Source organism: Urocitellus parryii, chromosome 6, assembly GCF_045843805.1.
Source record: "Urocitellus parryii isolate mUroPar1 chromosome 6, mUroPar1.hap1, whole genome shotgun sequence".
Lineage (NCBI taxonomy): Eukaryota > Metazoa > Chordata > Mammalia > Rodentia > Sciuridae > Urocitellus > Urocitellus parryii.
This window is the reverse complement of record NC_135536.1, coordinates 199,125,006-199,148,437: the sequence shown is the minus strand read 5'-3', so window position 1 is coordinate 199,148,437 and position 23,432 is coordinate 199,125,006. Positions and strand designations below refer to the sequence as shown.

General features: G+C 54.9%; 1 protein-coding gene across 2 annotated transcripts in view; it reads right to left on the bottom strand.

Moving 5' to 3' along the window:
* Nucleotides 1–17,000, bottom strand: part of Myt1 (myelin transcription factor 1) — a 40,737-nt gene extending 23,737 nt beyond the window's left edge. Inside the window, exons 1-7 of one of the 2 annotated variants that reach the window (XM_026413481.2) lie at nt 16,908–17,000; nt 10,147–10,201; nt 9,235–9,265; nt 5,327–5,389; nt 4,278–4,525; nt 2,123–2,998; nt 197–331 (exon numbers count right to left, since the gene is read on the bottom strand). In XM_026413481.2, the coding sequence (XP_026269266.1) occupies nt 197–331; nt 2,123–2,998; nt 4,278–4,525; nt 5,327–5,389; nt 9,235–9,265; nt 10,147–10,201 (1,408 nt within the window). In that variant the 5' untranslated portion in view covers nt 16,908–17,000. Of the gene's footprint in view, nt 1–196; nt 332–2,122; nt 2,999–4,277; nt 4,526–5,326; nt 5,390–9,234; nt 9,266–10,146; nt 10,202–16,907 lie in introns of those variants that run through there. The other variant, XM_026413479.2, reaches the window with a different exon arrangement.
* Between the last annotated feature and the right edge of the window lie 6,432 nt (nt 17,001–23,432).

The following is a 23,432-nucleotide window of genomic DNA, read 5'->3' as shown; positions in this document are numbered from 1 at the left end:
CCAGGGTCTATGCAGCTTCCTAGGGTTCTGACCAAGACTGGCATCTCCAGGCAGAAAGGGGCAGGCTGCTGTCCCCAGCCATGCCACAGGGCTAAATTTCAGGCTTAGGCAGTTTGAGGGAAACCTAAGAGACCAGGCCCTGGACAGGCTGCCCCTCCCATGGACTCCTCCAAATACCCTGCATGGAGCTACTCACTCTCTGGGGGAATCCTGTCCTTATGGGGACAGCCAGACAGGCTGCGGTGGTGAGGATACAACCCAGTAACATGGCCAGTGCCATCACAACCCGGTGTTGGACACTTGATCTCACGCTTCTCAGCTCTTGAAGCATCTGAAACACACAAGACATGCCACACAGAGCTAGGAGGCTGGGCAGGGGAATGGGCACGGAGATGCAGGTTGCACTCACACCCCTCACTCTGGCTGTCCAGAGAGAAGGGAGACAAGACTACCCAGGACCCCAAAGGGACAGGAACTGAACAGCAGGTGCCCCTGGAGAAGCTGGTCCAAAACCCAGGGGCATCTACCCCCAAAACAGGGCAAGCAGCACGGTGAAGAGAACCATCCAAGTGGGGTGGAGTCTCTGCCCCTCCTTCTGGGTATGGAGGCACGTGGGCAACCCTCTGTCAGGCAGGGGAAGTCAGTTTGCCTCCCACAGCCAGGGTGTCCTTGGGATTCGACAAAAAGAGGAGGGCAGAGTTTAAGGAGATTATCTACTGCTGCGTAACTAAGAAATGCCTATGCAGAATTCCATACCAGATCTCAGTCCTTGGCTTCCTCTGGCCTCTGCAGGCCCAGGTAGGTCACTATTGAATGTGGGGATCAGAAGGACATGGAAGAACCTCAAAGCAGAGCCACATCTCAGAGATGCTCTTTCTGGATGGGCCACCTTTCAGGAGGAAGGACGCCCCCAGGCTCAGAGTCCCAACCCGTAAGGCAGGGCAGGAATTTAGAGTTTCACCCATCAAGCCTGTGCCCCACCCCCGCCTTGGTCCAGAGCTCTCGATGAATCCACTCCCCGGTCCACCACTCCCCGGTCCACCACTGTTTCAATGCAGGAGGACGTACTTCTGTCCACACGGGCTGACCATGCTGCCCGGTGCCCTCAGCTCAGCCACCATGTCCTTATTTCAGGAACAGGTACTCTGCACCTGAAAGTCCCTCTACACCTGAACCCAGGCTGCCCTTGGTGTCCCACCAAGTGTGCCCTGACCTGCAGACCTGCAGCTGACAAGCCCAGGCCCTGCACCTGTCCCTGAGTCTGCCCCACCCTCCGCCTGTGTGTCCAGGTTCCCAGGCCCCAAGTTCTGAGCCTGGCTTCCATCTGGGCCCCCAGACAGTAACCCCAATTTGTGTCACCAGAAAGGTATCCCCTCAAGATCACTGTCCAGGTCCACCTCAGGCTGAAATCATATCCCTGCCTGTGCCCCTCATTATCTGTGCCCTAGGTGTGGGTCTTTCCAGAAACTGTGTTCCCTGTCTCTACCCACCTGGCTGTGGTGCTCTGAGCTACCTCCCACTCCAGGCTCTCTCCGGGTGGCCTAGATGTCTTCCAGGGGTTACTCCGTGTACATGTCTCTTGTCTTTTCCTGACTCCAGCATCTGAATCAACCCCAGCCCTCAACTCCCTCCTTATCTGGCCAGTCTCTGGTATAAGTTAACCCTCCCCAGGGTGGGCAGAGGAAGGGCACAGGGAGGACTACTGCCCAATCCATCCAGAGAAGAGAGCCTGGCCTGGGATAAAAAAGAGGAGTCAGGGGTCAGGGAAGCTCCCTGATATTAGAGGCCAAATTCAGGCCCAAATACAGAGCCAACCACAGGCCACTCCCTTAGAAAAGCCAGAGTCAGACAGACATCCCTTGCTCCCCGCCTGCCCCCCGACACACATCTCAGCCTCATACGTCTTCCCAGACTCCCTGCATAAAGTGGCACAAGCCTGCTCGCCTGCTCCCTCCATCTTGGCCCAGGGTCCTGTGAGTATTTGCCCCTGTCTGCTCTTCTGTCCTCCCCACACCCATCTCTGTCAGTAAGGGCGTCTAGCTGTGTCTCTCCCTCAGCCTGTACTCCACACCTGGAAGCCAGGAGGGAGGCGGGAGTGCAGGGCAGATCACTGCTGGCCTACCTTTACTGTAGCAGCTCTTCCGCACAGCGTCCAGGGGCTTGGCCGACTTCCCGGGCTCACCTGGGCCCAACTGGCCCTGCTCAGCAGGCGGGCAGCCTGGCTCACAGACGGTGCGCACCTGCTCAGCCTTCAGGGCGATGGCCTGCTCCAGAAGGCCCAGGTTCCCTCGGGTCATCATGTCGTACATCTCCGACTCGTCTGTGACTGCTGACTTCTGGGACCCTGCATCCTCCTCCTTGTCATCATCAGAGCGGACCTCCACAATGACGGAGTACTCAGGCTTGGGACTGGGCAGCTCTAGGCGCCGGGGCTCGGGGGACTTCTGGGCAGAGTTACGGGAGGCATCCTCCTCAAAGATCACATCAGGAGTGGCCTCCTCCTCCCCTTCCTCCTCCTCCTCCTCCTCCTCCTCCTCTTCCTCCTCCTCCACATCCTCCTCCTCCTCCTCCTCCTCTTCTTCTTCCTCCTCTTCCTCTTCATCCTCCTCTTCCTCCTCCTCATGGCCCAGGACACCTTTCTGCTTGCTGGAATCCTCGCTGGCCTCATCCTCCAGGGACTGGGGACATGGCTCCTGGGAACGCTCACTGGTGACTTCAATGACTTCCTCTGCATCCTCTGGCTGGATAAAGAGATCCTTCTCCCCCTCGTCGCTGGTGGCCCCCTCCACAACCTCCTCCTGAAGCAGGTGCAAAACGCCGGGGCCCGTCTTGGCCACCTGGCCCGAGTCCTCCCCCACCAGGGTCTCTCCAGCAATTTGGCCCAGGTTGAGGAGAGAAGTGGCGATGATTCCCTGGCAGCTGCTGTAGCTGCCCTTGGAGGAGCCAGTGGGGCTGCCGACGGGGTTAGGTCCAAAATGGGACTTGACAGGGCTCCTTCCTGCACAAAACCAGAAACGCCACGGGGGCTGGAGGAGAGTGTGTGGGGAGCATCCAGGTCTCTGGCTCCCAGCAGCAGCCCCACCCTGCCCCACCCACCCCCCTCAGCACAGCCCAGGAGACCGGGAAGTCAGGTGTGGTTGTTCCTGCCAGCCCTCTGCCTGAATCCGGAGGTCATAAGCCACTGCTGTATTTTTAAAATTGAGGATTACTTTGGTATTTTTGAATTCATGTTTCTTCTCCATTACATTTTATACAAAGGAGCTTAAAAAGCAAATCAGATTTTTAAAAATTATTTCATGATTGAAAAGCATTTTTATTTTTAAAGGATTAAAATTTAAGTCTTCAGCCACAATAACTAAGGCGTGGTCACTACACGCAGACCCTGTGGGACTCGGGCCAGCACTCCTGGCAACAGTGGGAGCCACCCTACCATCCACATGCACCAGTGTAGATGCTCTAGCCACAGTGCCCAGCCCAGGGATTGGACACAGGAGCTCTTCTTCCAGGAGCAGGCAAGTCAGAATTTCTCCACCTGGACACAGGCTGGCTTGGCTCCATGGGCCCTTACTCACTCCAGAGCCCCAGGGAAAGAGCCCCATCCTGGATTTCTCCCAAAGCAAAACAGACTCCATCCCAAGCCCTGAAAGCCGGGTGACACCAGACCCTGTGGGCAGTAGGGGTTGGCCTGGAGCCTCACCCTGACCCTGGACTCCGCAGTCTGCCAGGGCTCTCGAGAATGAGACAGACCCTGCCCTTGTGCTCACCTTTGCCAAGGGCTGTGCCCTCATTATGGCCAGCCCTGGTGGGCTCCACAGGGAAGCAGGCCCCTCAGCCTCCACTCTCCCCCTCTCGGCTTCCCCAGGCACCACCTTCAGAGGCCCCACCCGACTCCCCACCACCTAAGGCACGTCCTCAGCACCTGCCCCCCAGCGTTTGAGGACAAGCAGACCCACCCCAGGCAGATTTCCCAGAGGGCCAGGCAGGACACACTCCAGGAGCCACCCACAGACTCTCAGCCTGCAAGGCCGTCTTCCTCCCGTGACCGTGAAACACACTGGCCCGTGTGCACACAGGCCCTCCAGTCTCTCCCTGTACGGTGTTCGCACACACCACAGACCACGTGCCCTGTGCAGCCCCCCCGCCCCCTGCCCAGGGAATGAGCACAGGTCAGGACAAGACAGTCCTTGTTCTCAGGAAGACTCCCTCCCGCTCATAGGCTGCATTCTCCAGGCCACACTAAGCGCCCTTTATTCGCAGGAGAAAGAGCAACAAAGCACCTTCAGCTGGCTCGGGACGATGAATCTCCTCCTGTCCCAACATCTCGGCCTCAGCCTCCTCCAGAGTTCCTTCTGATTCATCCGAAACAGAGGCTTCCTTCACCTCGGCCTCCTCACTGCCATCACTGTCCACACTGTAGCCCTCGCCCAGAGCCAGCTTCAGGGGGTGAGACTTCCTCTTAGACACCAGGTGCTCAGCCTCAGTGCCCTCCAGCTTCCTCTTCTTGGCCAGTGGGCAACTCTGTAAACTGGAAGGGAGAGGAGGTGAGGGTAGAGCCAGGTCAGGGCCATGGGAGGCCTCAGAGGCCTGGTGAGCAGCCCCCTCTGCAGCCACTCTAACTGGAAGCCCCCAGCTCAGAGGTATTTGAGATTTTAGATCTAATTGTGTATGTGTAAAAGTTCCTAGGGGTTGGGGGTGTAGCTCAGTCACAGAGCACTGCCCAGCATGAGCTGGGCCTTGGTTCAATCCCTAATTGCATGACAATTGGCAGCCACATCCACACCTACAGCAGGACTCCTGGACCCTCAAGGCTGCTGACCCAGGCTCCTCCTCTCCTAGGGACCCATGAGACCTGACGCGCATCCCACATGCTCTCAAGCAGACCCTGGACGTCTGCTCTACCCCAGTCTTCCCCTCTCCTGAGACTGCTGCACCCACCCCAACCCTGCAAACTTGCACTGCAGGGGACACTCAAGGCCAGGCTGACCACATGAGGCAACCACACTGTCAGTCGAGCAGCAGCCCACACCATCCCCACTGTGCACCAGGCCAGTTCCAAACTCCGCTGCACAGGCACATCCAGTGCTTGCAGCAGCCCCCCGTGGGAAAGCCAGGTGCAGAGCACAGTTCATCGAGCTACTGCTCTGGCCAGCTCTGCCCAGTCGGCCTCCCCAAGGCCCAGGGACACGGTCCACTGGGGACTCTATGGCTCAGAAGGGCGGGGGTCAGCCTGGTCTCAGCAGGCTGCAGGTAGAAATGAAAGGTTCTGGCTCATAGAGGGTCCCAGGGCAGGGGAAGGGCCGCCCCTGGTGAGACAAGGACTGTTTACCTGCGGTGCCTGGAGTACTTGCCCCGGACATGTCCAGATCCTGTGCATCCTGGGGTGGGACAGCTGAGGAGACAAGCAGGAGAGGTCACCTCAGGCAACAAGATCTGGGCTCAGGGGTATCCCAATCCTGACCCTGGGGAGAGGGGATGGGCCCCATTTAAATAAATGAATGGCTCATTATAGTGTTATGAGTGTGGTTCATTAAAGTTCTGTATGAATGACAGCAAGGCATCTGCTGAAGGGACATCTTTCCCCATTGCAGACCGTCTGTCACATGACCAGATCAATAGGAACCCTGAGCACCGGCAGCCGGGAGGTGACTCTTCCAGGTGCCCTCCTGGAAGGGCAGTACAGAGGGGCATTTTGGAACATGAGTTCAGGGTCCGCCACACCTGGTACCACAAGCCAGGGAAACCAAGAGAGATCCCCTGAGGAGGGTGAGGCAAGCCTGAGCCCCCAGGAGACCCTGCAGGCCCCACCGTTCACAAGATGGCTGAGCAGTCTGAGTCCTGCCTGGGGTCAGCTCTCCAAAAACACGGCACTTCTTCCCAAAGCCTGCAAAGGGGGGCGATGGGGTCACGACCCCACCCATGTCCAGATACCCCAATGGTTTGAGTGTGACTGACCATGGCCTAACTGCAGCTTGGAGCCCAAATGGCCCTGCAGGCCACATTCACCAACCACGTCAGGGGTGGCCAGAACTGTCTGTAACAGAGTCACAGTCTCCCAGCCAAGCCTGCAACACACCCCTCCCCCATAGGCCACCACACACCCAGGGCTGATGCTTAGTGTGCTGAGAAGCCAGGAAGAGGCTGGCGGAAGGGAGGGAGGGAGGGCAGGGAGGGACCCCAGCTAGTTTCCTTCCCAGACAGAGGGGAGGCCGCTACCCCTGGAGGCCCACACTTGCTCTCACTCTCTCAAGAAATAGCTTTGAGACTTTTCACAAAAAGCTCCTTGTTATCGAGGATTTGAAGCTGAGGTCCCAATTAGTCGATTAATCACTGAGTTAATCAGGCAATTAGGCGACAGCTGCTGCGGAGGCCTGGGGGGCACTGCACTGCCCCACACACGTCACCTGCTCCAAGCCACCCCGCCACCCTGTACAGAAGAGTCCTGGTCCCCAGCCAGGTGGACTGGCATCTTCCCATCCTGCCACCAAGGGTGAGGGCCCCAGCTGTGGGCCCAAGTGCATGCAACTGGCAAAGTTACTTCGGGACAGAAGTAGAGGAAGAAGTGGGCAGAGCCCCCTCGGGACCTGCCAATGCCTCCAGAGGCTGAAGCGGCAGCAGACATCAGCCTTGGGCCTCACCGTTCGCACAGGTTCACCCCTGAGAGCACATGGGTGAGCACCAGCAGGGGCTACATGGTGCCTCCATGTGCTCAGCCTCAGGGCCAGGGCCAGTGAGCAGCTCAAAGGCCCCCAGGGCCTTCTCCGCCCATTGTGGGAAGAGATAGGCCATGTCAGGCCCTCCCCAGCCACTGGAGGTGCCTGGGTGTGCTCACAGCACCCAACAACAGGCCTCCTGAAGGCCCGCACAGCGCCCTTGCCATGATGCCTGCATCGGTCATCAGAGTCAAGCAAGTAACTCTGGCGTGGTGGCAGAGAGCCTGGCTGGTGGCCACCTCTCAGCAGGCATCCCAGACCACACCCTCGAAGGGCCCCAAAATGAACTACAGGCATTAGAAACCCGAGCTGGGAGAGAGGCCAAATCCCAGCTAGGAGCTTGGCCATTTCCCTTCAAAGGATCTGTCTTCCCTCCCACTCTGTGGCAGCAGAAGGACCCCACACCTGTGCTCCAGGGCGGAGCTGGTCCACGGGTAGTTCAAGGAGGAAGTCCCTCAGAAGAGGAAGGGTCAACCGCAGGGGTCCTGGGTACCAGATCTTTGCCCTGGAAGACAGCCCTGACTGCCTCAATAGCCTGTCTCGAAGGCACTAACCCTAATGCTCCATAATAAGAGTCTTTCCGGTGGCGAGTGACTTTGCCGGGCCCAACCGAATATAAACTGTCAGGTCTCCCTCGAGTGTGCAGAGAAAACCATCAACATCCTTTCTTCTCCCAAGAACTAGGCTGCTTATTTCAGGGCTCAAGGAAAATTCAGGAGTTCCAGAAGCCAGAGGAGCACTACAGGGTCCTGCTGGCTTGGGGCCAAGCCCCTTGCTCACCCCATAGCAAGCCCCTGCTGCCATCGAGGAGCCAGCATCTTCCTGAGAGCTCTGCCTGAGCTCTGGGGAGTCCATGCTGGAGTCCTGAGGTAACAGGGCTTAAGTCTCTGATCCTGAGTTCTGCACACAAGAGCTCCCCCAGGTGACTCTGTGTAAGCTCACCTGCATCACCATTTGCACCCAGACCATAATGTTCCCCTCCCAGACACAGCTCAGTTCTCTGTGTTGGCACAACAACAGGAGCCCCACCAGGACAGAGTCTCATCTGCTTTCTGATGGGAACCCATGGTGGACACGTTCTGGGGTGAGCAGCACCGGCCAACTCCCAGATACTCCCACCATGTCTGACGCACACAGCAGATGGTCACCACCTGCAACTGGTGACCAGTGAACACAGGCATGCACAGGAAGGGGAGGCCCCTGCACAGTGCGCTGATTCCTTGGCACAGACTCAGTTTCATTTTACTGTCAGCATCGCCTCTCAAAAATGAAGAATTGCAGAAGAAATTTTTGCTAGAACTCTAGATGCAAGGCACTTACCCCTGGTTTCTCCCCCGAAAAGTTTAAGGGCATCATTAGTAGCACGTAACCAGGTGGAGAGCACAGGACAAATGCAGTGACAAAGTCCAGATGCTCACCAGCCTCATGTGCACTGCCAGACCATTCAGGAAGGCTAGCAACAAGCACAGCCACTTCAAGCCACTTTTCCTTCTATTCTTGGGAAGTTCAACCAAAGCCTGAGTGTCCTCCCTCAGCCTCCTTGCCTGGGCCTCCCCTCCCACCTGGGTCCAGAAGGGGTCCCCAGGTGAACACCACCTCCTCCTGGACTTGGCCCCTTAGAGGTGGCTCCCCTCCTAGGAGCTGGCCAAGTGCTCCAGTGAATGCCGGTTCTGGGCCCCCTGGGCCCTGGGGTGCCAGAAGATCAGCGGTGCCTGGTATGGCCGCAACTCCCTCACACTCCCGTCCTGGACCCAGGGCTGACCTCCAGCAGAAGAACGCTGGTCTAGTTCTAGTTGGATGCAGTTTAATCCTGAGGAGGCTGAGCTCACAGGCCTCACAAACAGGACAAATATACCACCAGGCAGCACTTCCAGGAGAAGCCCTGAGACTGATGCTGCAACCACAGCATCCCAGAGCCTGGGACCCAGAGCTGCCCTCCCACCCCTTCTCCTCCATCACCAGCTGGAGGGACACTGGCACCCTGCTCACCTCTGCCCAAAGCTTACAGAGTGACCTTTGGGGCCTTGCATTCTCCTAATTGGCAGAAGCCGTTCACTCAAGCATTGTGTGTGGAAGAATAAGACACTACCTGCCCCAATTTTTCACAGTTTAGTAAGGATCTTTACCTTAAGCCGTTGAAGAAGGCATCCCAGAACTGCCAGCTGTACCCAGCCACTGCTAGATATCAGTGCACTAGACGCCCATGTATATCTCAGGTCCACAGAGACTCAGAATGTGGAAGACCCTTTCTCATTTATGGCCAAACTGAAGCATTTGTGAGATTCTCCAGGAAACCCCTTATTACTAGTTTGGGGGTGACCAGCACTGGGTCCCTGCCATGAAGCTGAGCCCCACGTGGTGGGCCAGGTCAGAGCTGAGGAAGGAAGTTCCAGCCAGCTCCTCCCAAGTGGGGCTCTACAGAGCAGACAGGACACAAGGAAAGCAGGTCTCTCGGGGAACTCCCAGGACATCTCCAGGTCAGGGGCACACAGGAAGTGTGGGGCCAACAGGAAAACTTCCTCACCTGAGGTCAGGGCCTGCGGTCTCTGGGGGTCCTGGAAAGAGAAGGAAAAACAGGGAAACACATGTAAGACTTGGAACTTGGAAGGCACTTTGTCCTGAGAGCACACTGGGAGTAAAGCAGCCAAGGGTCTACAGAAAGGCCAGCCAGGGCAGCTCTGAGCTGCTTTTCTGGCACCCACCTTTCCTGACCTCTAGGAACACGCTCCAAGGCCAGTGAGGCCCCAGCCTTCAGACCCTCCCCGGGAGGTTTCGCACAGTGGATCTGATCCTCTCTGGGCCTTCAGGGCCCAGGATGATATTTCTCTCTAATTGCAGAAAAATGTTGGCTTTCAGCAGGAGGCATAAGCCATCAGATCAAGCTGGACAGAGAAGAAGACAGATGGACAAGTGGCTGACCCCTCCAGTGATGTGCACTGGCTACAGAGAGATACAGAGGCCCCACAGGGCAAGCACTCCTGGAAGCTCAGAGTTCTGAGACCCTCTGTGGACCCAGGAGGGGAGGCTGGCCAAGGGCTTGGGGCTCAATCCTGGCCAGATGAGCAGAGCCTCAGCCCCTCCTCCCACCCACAGTTGTACCCAGTGACCTCCCGCTCTCCACAGTACGAGAACTAGCCTCTGGGGGAGGAAGAGGGCTGGCAATGGAAAGCCAGTGGCCTCTCATTTCCAGACAGAAAGGTGTCCACTGAACTTGGCCACCCCTCTCAGTGGAGCCACATACACCTCCACCTCTCCACCCTGGGCCAAGGGCCTCCATAGCCTCCAGAAGGTTCCCTGAGCCCCGGGGCCTGGTGTAGGCAAGGGGCATACCATTCACGAGAGCCCGTGTTATGGGCTTCTTCTCCTAGGGACACACTGGGAGGTGGCAGTGAGAGCCGGCCGTGACCGGGGCTCCAGCTGACCAGGTGGCACTCACCTCGGAGGGCCTTGGATCGCGTCCTGGCCCGCTTGTCTTCATTCTCTAAGTTCATCTGTAAGAAAAGACAGCTGCCACGTTAAGAAGTGCCAGCCAGCTCCTCCCATTCCAGAATCATCATCGTGGGGCCATCAGCGCATTTTCTGGATCAAGCCTGGCCCCTGCTGCCCTGGCCCTGTACCTGCCCACAAAAGCCCAATGTGGGCCCTGCCCTCCTTGATCCTCATGAGCCCAGTGTTTCCTAACACAAGGGGATCCTGGCATGGCAAGAAGCAGCACTGCTCACCTGGCCAGGCAGGTGCTGAGGCACCAGGGCAAGCTGTCCACCATCCATGAAGTGGGGCAGCCCAAATGCCCCAAGGCTTGGCTTCCCCAAGACAGAGATGCTTCCTTCCACCCAGCAGAGGCATCAATGCCTCTCACACACTGGCTTCATGCTGTTGGATCCCAGCAGCCTAAGGCAGCCCCTGCCCACACATGCTATAGCTTCAGGGTCTGGCTGCCCTGCCTGAACCCATCAGTGACCCAAATACCTATCTATACTCCCTACCTGTGACCAGCCCCTGTGGGGATATTGCCTGCAACAGGGTCTTGCTAGGAAATCAGAGAAGAGCCCCAGGAGGGTGACAGTCACAGATAGGACATGCTTGGGGATGAGGTCCCTGGGTCGCCAGGCTGTCCTGTATCACCATGATGAATCTGCAAATAAAACCCTGGCACACTCTGTGGTGAGCAAAACAACCCTCTCTCCAGAGCCAGGCTGGTGGGGCACGTACCTACCCCAGAAGGAGAGGGTAGGCTTGGCCTTCACCACCGGTCCCCTTGGTCAGAGAGGGAATAAACCTACACCTATCCCAGACCAGGCACTCCAGGATGGCCAGGGCTACAGGCATGAGGCTGTCCAGGGGGAAGCAGGAGAGTGGGGAAGAAGTTATAGAAGAAAGGATTGGGGAGAAGCAGGAGCCCCTGTCTTAGGTGGGGCTTTAGGTCCTAAAAGCCAACAAGAGAGAAATGTCTACAGTATCACCTGGGAAGAAAGAAAAAGGAAATTTCCCAATTAGTCAAATGGAATTTGCAAAGTGAATCTCCCCACACAGCAGCATAACATACAATGATTTATGTGATTTGTTAAGGAAGAAAAAATCAAACCTGGGTAATTTATAAAACCTGTCAGCTCTGGGCTGGGGAGCACAGAGTATAAGGCACACTTTCATTACAGCCCTCCATAAAACAGAGGACAATTACTGTGATTTCTACTTTTAAAGCCAAGGCTCCCCATGGACCAGTGGCTCACATTTAAAGTGAGGAGAGGAGCAGGTGTCAAAGAGACTTCATGACATTTATGAGCCTTCAAAGGTGGACTGCTCAGAGCCCAGGCCCACAGCCTCCCAACACAGGCCTCACAATGGAGCTGTGCATCTGATGGCCAGGCGCCTGCATTCAGCTGAAACGCAATCTATAGCTTTTTTTCCCCCGTTCGTTTTCCCAAGGAAATTGGCAAGCATTCTGTTAGGTTAAAGCGTGCCTTGGCAATTTGGATTTCCTGCAGATAAATTATTCAAAGAGCAGAGAATAGAGAGGGCTGCAGGGATGTGTAATGGGCGCTACTAGCACACTGTGAGCGCCATTGATGAAGCTAACAGCTGTGGCATTCATTCTGCTGAGCACCTTTCCATTTGCAATTTATCTGCATCAAATGGTCAAAAAGTGAGAAGTTCTCTTCAGCGCGTGAAGCTTTGATTCTAAGGGGGAAACCTGGACTACAGGAGGAAAAGTCATGCTCTCTAATATGAGAATTAATTTGTAGGAGCTGGGTGATTTGTGACCTTGACACAAGCAGGAACGAGGACCTGCTTTCTAATGGGAACCCATGGTGGACAGGTTGGAGGCTACTGGCAAAGCTCTGGTGAAACCAGCCACTGGGTCCACAGGGCCTTCCTTGTCAGAACTCAAAGTGCTATGAGGTGGGTCTGCTGTCCTCTGCCTTGAGGTCCTGCCCCACAAGGTGGCCATGCCCAGGGCACCCCTGTGCCCAGCACCACCCCAGCTCACCATTTCTGGATTTGGTGGCATCCCCCTGAACACATTCCCCCACTTCCACACAAGGACAGACCCTGCCCTCAAGGGCAGTTCACTGATGCCAAAGATACAAGTGCTTAATTTCTCACAGATTTGGTTTTTAAAAACTTGTTTCAGGGCTGGGGATGTGGCTCAAGCCGTAGCTCGCTCACCTGGCATGCACGGGGCGCTGGGTTCAATCCTCAACACCACATAAAAATAAAATAAAGATGTTGTGCCCACCGAAAATTAAAAAATAAATATTAATTTAAAAAACTTGTTTCAAGCACAAACCAACAGGGTCTATTTTTGCACAACCCTTTCGCCTGGAGGGTGAAAGGAAAGGGCCAGCTCCCCACTCCCACTGCAGGGCCAGTGACCTTGCTCAAGGGTAACGTCCACTCTGCTTCTCTAACACCAACTTCATTATGCCCCCACTCAGCAGGCCTTGCAATTGTAACAGATATTTCAACACTCCCGCCTTCTGTGGAAAACTGTGGGAAGAGAACACTCCACAAATGCAAACATGTTTTATTCTGCCACTTTAACCAGAGAGAGATGTCTCTTTGTTCATCTACTCAGTCTGCTTTCTTGGTTCTGCACAAGACCAGTCTCCCTAAGAGAGTGTTTTTGCTTTGTTCTGGTTTATATTTCTTTTTAGTAAAGTCAAGACCGATTGTGTAACTTCTTTCCAGACAGGCACAGCTCTCACAATGACCAGCTCTTTTCAGACTCTGCACAGTATCCTTGCCAAAAACAAGTCCCCTGAGCTGAATGTTTACCAACTCAGGTACCAAAAAGCAAATGCACCAGCACCTGAAGCCTGCAGGTGTGGCCACAAGGACACAGCCGACATAAATGATCCATGCCAAGACTGAAAGGGACTCACGCTTCCCTGCACCTGGCATACTGGCACTGACCTTCACCTTTACCTGCCCCTTCTAGCCCAAGCTCCACTGCCCTACCGCCCTGCCTCTCCTCCCCATCCCTCCTTCCTTTCTCTGAAGAATCCCTCACTTGGCCCCAGCAGGAGGTGTCCTGGCCCCAGATGGCACAAGCCTAGGTCTTCCCTTGGTCCATGCTTCACCCTAGGGAGGTGGGAGCAGGTCTCATGAGCAAGCACCAAGATGAGGGGCTAACAAGGCTTGAGAGACTGGCAGGGGTGAGAGGGTGAGCTGAACAGGGAGGCCTGAGGACCCCAGGGGCAGTACCTCTGGCAGGGTGTACTCCACCCCAGGGGCTCGGCTGCCTTGGGTCTCAAGGCCAGGCCTTGGCCCTCCCACCCACTTCTCCACTCTACTCTGCACCTGCTTCTCTCCTTCGCAGGCTCTTCTCAATCTGAAACGAGCTCACTCCTCTCAGACGCGAGTGAGGTCAGTCACTCTATGTCCTGCAGAGCTGTCCAGCATGGCTCACCTACAAAGGACAGATGGAGGAGTGGGGGAAAGGGATGGTCAGAACGGTCTCTGAGTCCTGGCACAGGAGGGTGAAGCGGCACCTTCAGGAGGACCTGGGCAGACACAGCTGTGGCGGCCTCAGCTGAGGGAGCTGGGCTCTGGACACCAGGGGGCCGGCCACCCACCACCCTGGGGGGAAGGAAGACACACTGGTGTTGTTTTAAACATGCTGTCAAGGCCAGCAAAGCTGGAGAATTAGGGTGGGACTAGGGGACTCTTTAAGTCCATAGATGAGTAGATCACTGTGACCAGCAGGAGGCCGCCAGGCTTTTGTGCAACATTGCCCTTCAGAGACCTAGATTGGGGGCAGGTTCCTGCTGACCCTCAGGGAATGCAGGCAGCTCCTGCCCAGAAGGAGCAGGATGAGGGAGACAGGTACAGAAGAGGTGGCAAAGATGACCCCCACCCTGTTCGCCTCAGCAACACCCCCCTGGTCCAAGAGAGAAGGAAGTACCATGGCTTCCTCCTCTCCAGGGGGAGCCACTGCTGAGCAGGGGCCACTGCCAAGAAGCCCTGGCAGCAGGTGACAGGGATCTGTGGAGTGCAGGCTCTGCTGTAGGCATCCTGCTTCCTATCTCAAGAGCCCAGCTCCCTGAGTTGAGGCCGCCACAGCTGTGTCTGCCCAGGTCCTCCTGAAGGTGCCGCTTCACCCTCCTGTGCCAGGACTCAGAGACCGTTCTGACCATCCCTTTCCCCCACTCCTCCATCTGTCCTTTGTAGGTGAGCCATGCTGGACAGCTCTGCAGGACATAGAGTGACTGACCTCACTCACGACTGAGAGGAGTGAGCTCGTTTCAGATTGAGAAGAGCCTGCGAAGGAGAGAAGCAGGTGCAGAGTAGAGAGTGGAGAATTAGGTGCTCACATCCCTGTGCCCCACCAGGAGTCATCGCAGCCACCCACCCACCCTGGCAATCGCAGTGGCCACTCTGCTGCCCTTAGGGAGACATCCAGCTGTGCATCTGAAACCTCCTGGCTTTCCACCCATTGTGCAACTGCTTGCAGCTGAACAGACAGCCTCCTTCTCGGGCAGAGCAACGACACCCTGCTGCATCATCCAGGGTGTCTGAGGGTCTCCTACAAGTTCCAGCAGGGGATCTTGGCTTACTCCAACCCCCCAGTTAAAAACTGTAGCCACAGACAGACACCCTGATGAAGCAGCCGTGTCGGCACCCACCTGTTAAACTCTGGCACAGAGAGATACCAGCACACAGCAGCGTCCAGAGAGGTAGCCAGAGAGGACACACCAGGGGACTTCCCTCCCCTGCAAGCAAGGACACGGGGCCCCAGGGCTGTGCAGTCAACTCCACAACTCCAGGCACCCACTGTTACGTGACTGGGGCCCAGGCATTACATTCTTCCACGTCCAGGAGGGTTTCACAGAGCCACCACCCCAGCTCCCCCTTTCTGACGCCCTTCCCTGCCTGAGCTGTCCACACACCTGGTGCTGAACTCAGAGGTGAAGGCCCGGCTGCCCCACTACTTTGCACGCCAGTTCTTCTCACCCACCTCCTGCCTCAGGCCACCGTCCTCTGTGCTGCCCCTTCTGACCTCCTTGGTCTTAGGATACCACCTGTGCCCCCTCAGTCCTGGTAACCAGCCTGCACATTCTTCCTCTTCCTCTGGCCCTTGTCTAACTTAATTGTCAACCAAGAACAGTCAGGTCCTTGCACCTGAATGGAGGGAAATGGCTCTCGGAGCAGTCATGAAACCACCATTGCTGCCAGAGGACCTGAGTGTGGGCCACAGGCTGTTCATGGAGGCTGCAGTTTGTCCCTCTGAGCCTAGGCCATGAAGGAACCAAAATCTCCTACCCAAAACTAATAGGGTGTGGGACAATTGAAGAAAACACTACTTAGCACCCTGATCACAAGTCAGGCCACTTTTGTAGTCACATGATCTTGTGCCAGTGCAGCTTGGGGACCCTCAGAGGTGGGACGAGGTAAGGGGAGTGAGGCCAAAACCTCAGTGATAAAGCAAAGTAATTTTTTTAAATATTTATTTTTTAGTTGTAGTTGGACACAATATGTTTATTTTATTTATTTATTTTTATGTGGTGCTGAGGATCAAACCCAGGACTTCGCACATGTGCAGCAAGCGCTCAACCACTGAGCCACAACCCCAGCCCAGCAAAGTAATATTTTAATGTGATATTTTAAAACATTAACAACAATGCAAAACATCCATAATAAACACAATATCACAATTCCCAACGGAATCAGTATTCCTTGTGCCTGAGGCTCCAATACGGATCTGCAGAATACTGACATCCCAAAAGAACCAAAATAAGGGGGGTGCTTGGCAAGTAGCCATAACAGACCTATTAAAATGCACATTCTCAACCCCAGATTCAAAAGAAAAATGTTATCCAGACACAGTGGCCACATCTGTCATCCCAGCAACTCTGGAGTTTGAGGCAGGAGGATTGCAGGTCTGAGACCAGCCTGGGCAACACAGTGAAACCCTGTCTCAAAATCAAAAATAAACAGGGCTGGAATTTAGCTCCGTGGTTCACTCAGCACCTCTGGGCTCAATCCCCAGTACTACAAAGAAGGAAAAAATGTTGCTCTTTGACAGTAAAATGCAAGTGTCCTCAGATAAAGTTCCCACTCCAAGCAGTAGAGCTCCCTCATCTACACCCAGACCATCCACATCTCAGCAGCTGGAAGATCATCACCACATCAAGGTGAGAGGTCAGCCTCTGATCTCTGGGAAGGGCTTCCTGTGTACTTGCTGTCCACCTCAACACCCAGCTCTGGGGTTCCCTGGCCCTGGGGAGCCGGTCTTACACAGAGCAGGACAGCAGGAAGTTCTGGAGCTAGAGGGTGCTGGGGCCAGTGGGTTACAGAACTCATGACCTCACTGTCCTCCACAGTGTCCCTGGGAGGTGGGGGTCTGGGTCACCACCATCTAGCCTTCTGAGCAGGCATGGGAGGGGCAGGCACCATCTGCCACACTCAGGAAGATGAAAATAACACAAGGTCAAAGCAGGACAAATGGAGAGCAGATTACTGAGGCATCTCATGAAGCCCAGGTGCAAACACACCTCAAGAGAGCTGCCCGGAAGGTGGGAGTCTGTTACTCTACTGAGTATTTTTTCTTCATTTCATTTTAAAGTGACTAGATGGTCCTAGTCCGCATTCACCCTTTGCCTAGTCAGGATCCTGTTGATGACCGTCCCCTCCAAGCATCATGCTTAGGAGCTGAGAGGAGGTTGGCATGGGCAGCCCGTGAGGCCAAGCCCTCACCTTGCTGTGTCTGCCCAGGAGATGTCTTGAGGTCCTGCAGATGTGGGCCTTGTCCCTGTGTGTCCACCTCTGGGTCAGCAGTTCATCCTGGAACTCATTTTCTGAGGGTGTAAAAAGATATGGGGTCAGAAAAGGAAAACCTGATGAGTGCCGGCCAGGCTGGCTCTGAGGAGAAAGAGAACCTTTGGACACTTTTTCACACAGCATTTAGACAATCCCTCATTTCTGGAGTCCACCAGAAAGACAGACAATGTCATGGCCCCATGGCTATTCCAGGAACAGGAGAAAACCAACCTCTGCTTCGGGAGCTTCCCAGAGGCTCTGCCCTCACCCCAGCTCTGTCAGCTTCAGGGAAGTGCACAAACACCGTCTCCCAAACACAGAAACACAGGCATGGGGGCAAGTCAGGCGAGACCCACCCGACAAGTCCTGGCCTTGGGACATCAACTAACAATCACTCCAGTACAAGAGTCCTCGCTGCCCCCAAGAATGTGGCTCCCAGACCCACCTGCAAACAAAGATTAACACGCGACTTCACCCGTCAAAGAAGGTGAGGGCTGCCCCACAGTCCACCGACCCCAACAACACTCTGCCTCCATGAGGCGCCCTGGCCCACTGCGCCTGTTTTCAGCATCTTTTCTCTCCCTGTGTTCTGCTTCTCTCCAGGGCAATGACTCCAGTTAATATTTAATTCTTCACATAAATCCACATGTTCAGGCAGAGCTGAGTGCATCAGCTGGACATGACAAAGAGATGCGTCGGGTACCATTCCCTGCACGTCACTCCCCGTTTCCATGACAACCTGCTTTCCACAACCGGGGAGCTTCAAAGGAAGGTCATCAGCAACCACCAATAACCACAGGAAACGAATGTCCCTGCTTTCTGCTCTCTCCTTCCTCTTGGAAGGGAGTTTGGATTCTGCTGCAGACAGATCAGGCACACTCTTGTCATAAACAGTATCTTTCTCCCCCCACATTTTCAACCTGTATTCCCAAATGTCGTTCTTCTCTGGAATTTCACTATTATACCCCTGTTCCACTAAAGGGCTTGGGCTTCCTTGAGGACCCTGGACACAGATGAAAACAGGTTTGATTGTCAAAAAGATTAATGCTTGGCAATCACTGTGTGCACCTACTGTGTGCCTCCCCACCAGGCCAAGTCACCCTAGGTGACACAGCCTCCACCTCACTTTCATTAGTCAAGAGTGAGCTGCAGTAGCTAACCCACAGTCCAAAGTCTCTGGGCCCCCAGGGGCCTATCTGTAAAGTGGGGTCAACTGTGGTCAGTACTATCCCACAGGTAAATGGACCCTAGAGCTTATGGCAGGGAACAAAGCCTATGGCAGGGAACAGTAGGACACTTCAGGCACAGAACTCATGGGCAGATGTTGCCAACAGCAGGAGGGGGCCTAAAAATATGTCTCCCTTTTCCTGCACTGGAGAGGTCAGGCAGCCCTGCCCCACTGAAAAAAGAGGGAGGAAGAACTTGCTCAGCAGATCCCAGGAGTGAAGAGACAAGCAGCACACCAGTCTCAGCCACATGGTGCACTTCACACTTTGCAGCTGGAAGTGTGCTTCTCTTCCATGGTGAAAGTAGGTGCTAGGAGATAGCCAGGATCCCAAATGCTTGGGGCTCAACTGCCAAGTGTCCACTCCAGGAAAGACCATGCTGCAGAAACCTGAGTGCTGGCTGGTTTGCTAGGCTCACGCAGAACTTCCTGTTGCACTGACACATGTAACCTTGTGAGGTAGCTGGCCATGGCTCATGATGACTAGGAGAAGAACCTAAGCTCTGTAACCCAGAAGCCGATTCCCTAAGGCCTCTGCTCTAGGTCTCTCCTGCTTCTCAGACACCCAGTGGGTGGGAGATGCATCTGTCTCTGCAAAGGGAACTCCAACTTTATGTTCAATAGGAAATAAATAGCTCGCTGCTGCTTCTTGACCCTCAGCACCCCTAGGAGTCTGGAAATGATGCCTGTGAAATTCTCCATTACCCACGTCCCTTGTGCTCTTGTCCATAGGTCATCCTGAGGCACCATATCTGCTCAACAAAGCAGAGGACTTAGGATCCATCCACTTGTCCAAGGGGCCACCCCTGCCTCCCAGTGGCCACAAAGCTAGAGCAACTCAGGGGAGGAGCAGAACAAGGCCCTTTGTGTGGGGCCCCTGGGATGCAGAGTACGCAGTTCATCAAAGAACTGACTCGCACACCCAGGACCTCACGTTCAGGTCCTGCTCAGCCACGACCCGATTCTGCCTTACTTTTCCAGGGAGTTTCTTGGCAACAACTGAGAACTGCCATTAGAAGCCCAGGAAAGTATGCCATTGTCCTTTGACCCTTTGGTCCCCACTGGGATCTCCAGGTGCTCGGGTCCTGCCTGTGGACTTTGTATGTTCCACCTGTCTATGGACACCCTGTCTGCATGTTCTGCATGTCCCAGGTCCCTGTCAGCACACTAGGCCCCACTCACCTACATGACATGTGGGACCCACAGGTCAAGGAGATCCTGTCCACCACCTCCCAGCGGTGCCACTGCTGCTGACACCCAGTGTTTCTAGTTATGGGGCCCCACAGCTTATGCGGACCTGCCCTGTGGGGACCTGGCTCCCCTGAGACCCAAAATCTGCATCCATGAAGCAGGTAAAATATTTGGAGATTGATGCAGGTGTGGAAAGAGCCCTCAGTGACATGCAGAACATGTTGGCACCCTGCCACTACCTTTCCAGAGTCTGGTAAGGGGAGGTTTGGGCCAGTTTTTTCTTGGGAGTTCTTAGGTCTCTGATGGGCTCCTCTGAATCCTGCTCATAGGGGCCAACCAGTTCCACATCCTTAGCACATCGCAGACAATAAGCAACCCAGGAGCAGACAGGCCCCACTGCCAGGATGGTGGTGCCGTCTGTGTTCCCTGTTTGGGGACCTCAAGCCCTGCCTGTTGAATGTGGCCCAAATCCACTGTGACAGAACTCCATCAGGCAGACGGTTAGGCAAAGTGACCGCGACTGCCAGCCTGATGTGAGCAGGACTGGAGCCGCAAAGAAGGCAGTCATCCCCAGCTGGCCAGAGACCCGAGGCAGAGGAGACGCTCAGAGCTAAGCGGCAGCCTAGCTGTCCCTCTGCCCATGGGGCCCACTTCCTCAGGCTGACCACTGCCCTGGCCCTGGCCTGGGAGCACAGCCCAGGGAGATCAAAACGGTGCCCAGGAAGGCTGCCAGTCTGCCCCAAGGCATCCCTGTCACCGGCGCCAGGACACCGCCTGTGGCCCTCACCGCTGCTGGTCCTCACGGAGGACATGTGCGCTGAGGCTCCCACTCGCTTTAGCTCTGGCCAGGCCAGTCTGCCTGGGTGGCGTGTCCTCGCACTCCAGGCTCCAGTCCTGGTCACCACTACAGCCCCACTTTCTGGCCAGCACTCTTATCCTCAGAATAGGAGTGGACAGCAGGGAACCTGAAGAGGAGGCCAGGCAAGTGTGGAAGTTCAAGCGTTTCCAGTCCTTCCTGGCTTGGGCACCTCTGGGCCAGTAGCTGTCAGGTCCTGCCCCACCATGTCTAGTTCACACACTCCCTGGAGGGGCTCACAGCCGCATTAGGGACAGACCAGCCCCTCAGCCCCCCTCCACCCACCACAGGGGTTTGTCCACTGATTCGAGAACTCCTCCTCCTCTCCAGTGTTGGTGGGAGGGTCCCAGGAATAGAAGCACACTTCTGAACCTCCCTCCACACACAGAACTGTTCTTTCCAACTCTTCTCCAGGCGAGACAGACACCTTCATAAAGCACAGTCTGTCTGGACCCCACGTTGTTCCCACTGCCTTCCCAGTTACCCCCACCCAGAGAGGCCCTTCAGTCTAAGGGCACAGTGTGCCCCCAGCCCAGCCCTGCCAACATGCCTTCTAGATTTCACCAGAATCTGACTACCTCCAAACTCTCCAGCTATTTTTGTTGTTGTTTGCAAAACTGACAAACCAATTCTAAAATTCATACAGCAATTCAAGGAACATAGACAGCTAAGATAATTCTGAAAAAGAACAAAGTTAGAGAACTAACACTTCCCAGTTTCAAAATTTACCAAAAAAACAACATCATCACACCAATTCAATGCTGGCAGAGGGTGGACATGTAGATAAATGGGATCGACCTGAGGGCCCAAAAATAACCCTTCTATTTATGGTCAATTGATTTTCAATGATGGCACTAACAATTTTATGGGAAAGAACACTCTTTCCAACAACTAGACATCTAAAAGAATTAAGTTGTCGGGGCTCACATGGCACACAAACATTAGGTCTCAATGGATCATGGAAAACCTAAGATCTAAAACTCTTCAAACACACAGGAGTGAATCCTCCTGGCTTTGGATTAGACAATAGTTTCCTAGCTGACACCACGGACAGGAGCTATAAACAAAACTTTGGAATGTATTTAATGTTATCAAAGTATGAAGATTCTGCACTTCAAGTAACACCAACCATAAGGCAAAAAGACAACACAAAGACCCAGAGGAAGTATTCGCAAACCATCTGTCCAGTAAAGACCTGGGCTCAGAGGGAAGAGCTCACAACCCCAGAGTAAGACAGATGCCTGATTTTAAAATGGGCGAAGGGTCTGAATCTATTTCTCTGAAGACAAAATACAAATGGTAGATATGCACATGAAGATATGCTCACTAGGGAAATGCAAATCAAAATAGTGAGGTGACATTTAACCACCAATGCCAGGGGGAGCAGCTAAGACCCCCAGAGGGTGTGAAGGAGCAAAGCGGTCAGGGGCCAGGCCAGACTTTCCCTCAGGCCCAGTCACTCCATTCCCAGACATCCACCCAAGGGAACAAAGGCAAGTCCATGCAGAGACTTGGGGACAGCATCTGCAGCCACTTATTCATGCTGGCCAAAAAGGGGAAACCTAAATGTCCACTAGCTACTGAATGCAAAATACACAATGGCATATAAAAAGGAATGACGTGCTCTCCTGTGCCACAGTGTGAGCGGACCTGGAAAACGGTGCGGCCAGAGCCAGACACAGAAGAGCACACATGCTGCTGCACCTCCGTGGACTCAGAAAGCAGGCTCCTGAGCTGGGAAGGGACGTGGAGGGCTGAGAACGATGCTCTGAGATCACGCAGGTGATGCTGAAGTGTTGGAAGGCACTCTCCTACCAGAGAACCCCGTGGCCCACAGAACCTTCCTCGACAGAGCTACTTATGAGTGAGCTGGTGGCACCCCTGAGTGACTCGTGTCTGAGGTCCCAACACAACCTCACAGACCTCGCGGAGGAAAACGTTCCCACAAACACCTGCTGACTCCTGGCAAAGGGGCTGATACAACTTAACGGGAACAGAATAGCATTCTCAGCAATGTGCCGGGCCCACGCACATCCAAAAGAAGGAAGTTGAACTCTTCATACCACACACAAAAACTAAATGCATCTAGACTTCCTTGTCCAGGTAAAACCAGAATGCAGCAGAAAATGGCAGTGCTGGGGTGGCACGCATGAGCCTCTCATCCCCACTGCTGGAGGCGGCAATGGCCCGCCAACTCACCATCGACACAGCCACCTCTGTCCAGCCAGGAGGCTAGAACCCAGCTGCCCAAGCGACCCCTCTGCCCACACCACCTTGAGCAAGGGCTGCAGCATACCTCAGATGGCTAGGACTGCACAGAGCACATTCCAGCTCTGCCTGCCTGGTGAGGCCACTGCCTCCAAAACTACTCACTGGACACTAACAAATGGGGTGGAGTGGGGATGTCCACCTTCAAGAGAACAAAAACCTGAAAGAACTCTGACATGTGCTCCTGGGCCCAGCAGAGAAGCATTTGGAAAAGGAGAAGAAAGGGAGGGAAGAAAGGAGGGAGAGAGGGAGGAGGATGAGAGGAAGAAAGGAGGAAGGAGGAAGGAGGGAAGGGGGGAGGGAGGAGGGAGGGAGGAAGGAGGGAGGGAGGGAAGAAAGAAGGAAAGAGGAGGAAGGGAGAGAGGGAGGGAGAAAAGAGAGAGGAAGAGGGAGAGAGGGAGGGAGAGAAGGAGAGAGGGAGAGAGAGAAGGAGAGAAGGAGGGAGGGAAGGACAGAAGGAGAGAGAAGAAAAAGGGAAGGAGAAAGGGAAGGAGAGAGGGAAAGAGAGAGGGAGAGAGGGAAGGAGAGAGGGAAGGAGAGAGGGAGAGAGGGAAGGAGAGAGGGAAGGAGAGAGGGAGAGAGGGAAGGAGAGAGGGAAGGAGAGAGGGAGAGAGGGAAGGAGAGAGGGAAGGAGAGAGGGAGAGAGGGAAGGAGGGAGGGAGGGAGGGAGGGATAGAAGGAGGAAGAGAGAGAAGGAAGAGGGGGCTGTTCAGTTCTGTGAAGGAAGCCTCAGGGTGCTATGGCTAAGCAGCAGTAGAATCCAGTCCTGGACCCACAGAGAAGCCCACTATGCCATGATGCTCAGGACTGCCTTGTCCTTGTCTCAATAGCCCACAACCTGGGCACTGGGTTGGCAAGGCTCCCTAGTGCCAGAGCCTGAGCAAGGCAGGAAGGTGTCTGCAGGCCTGGCCTGTCACCAGGA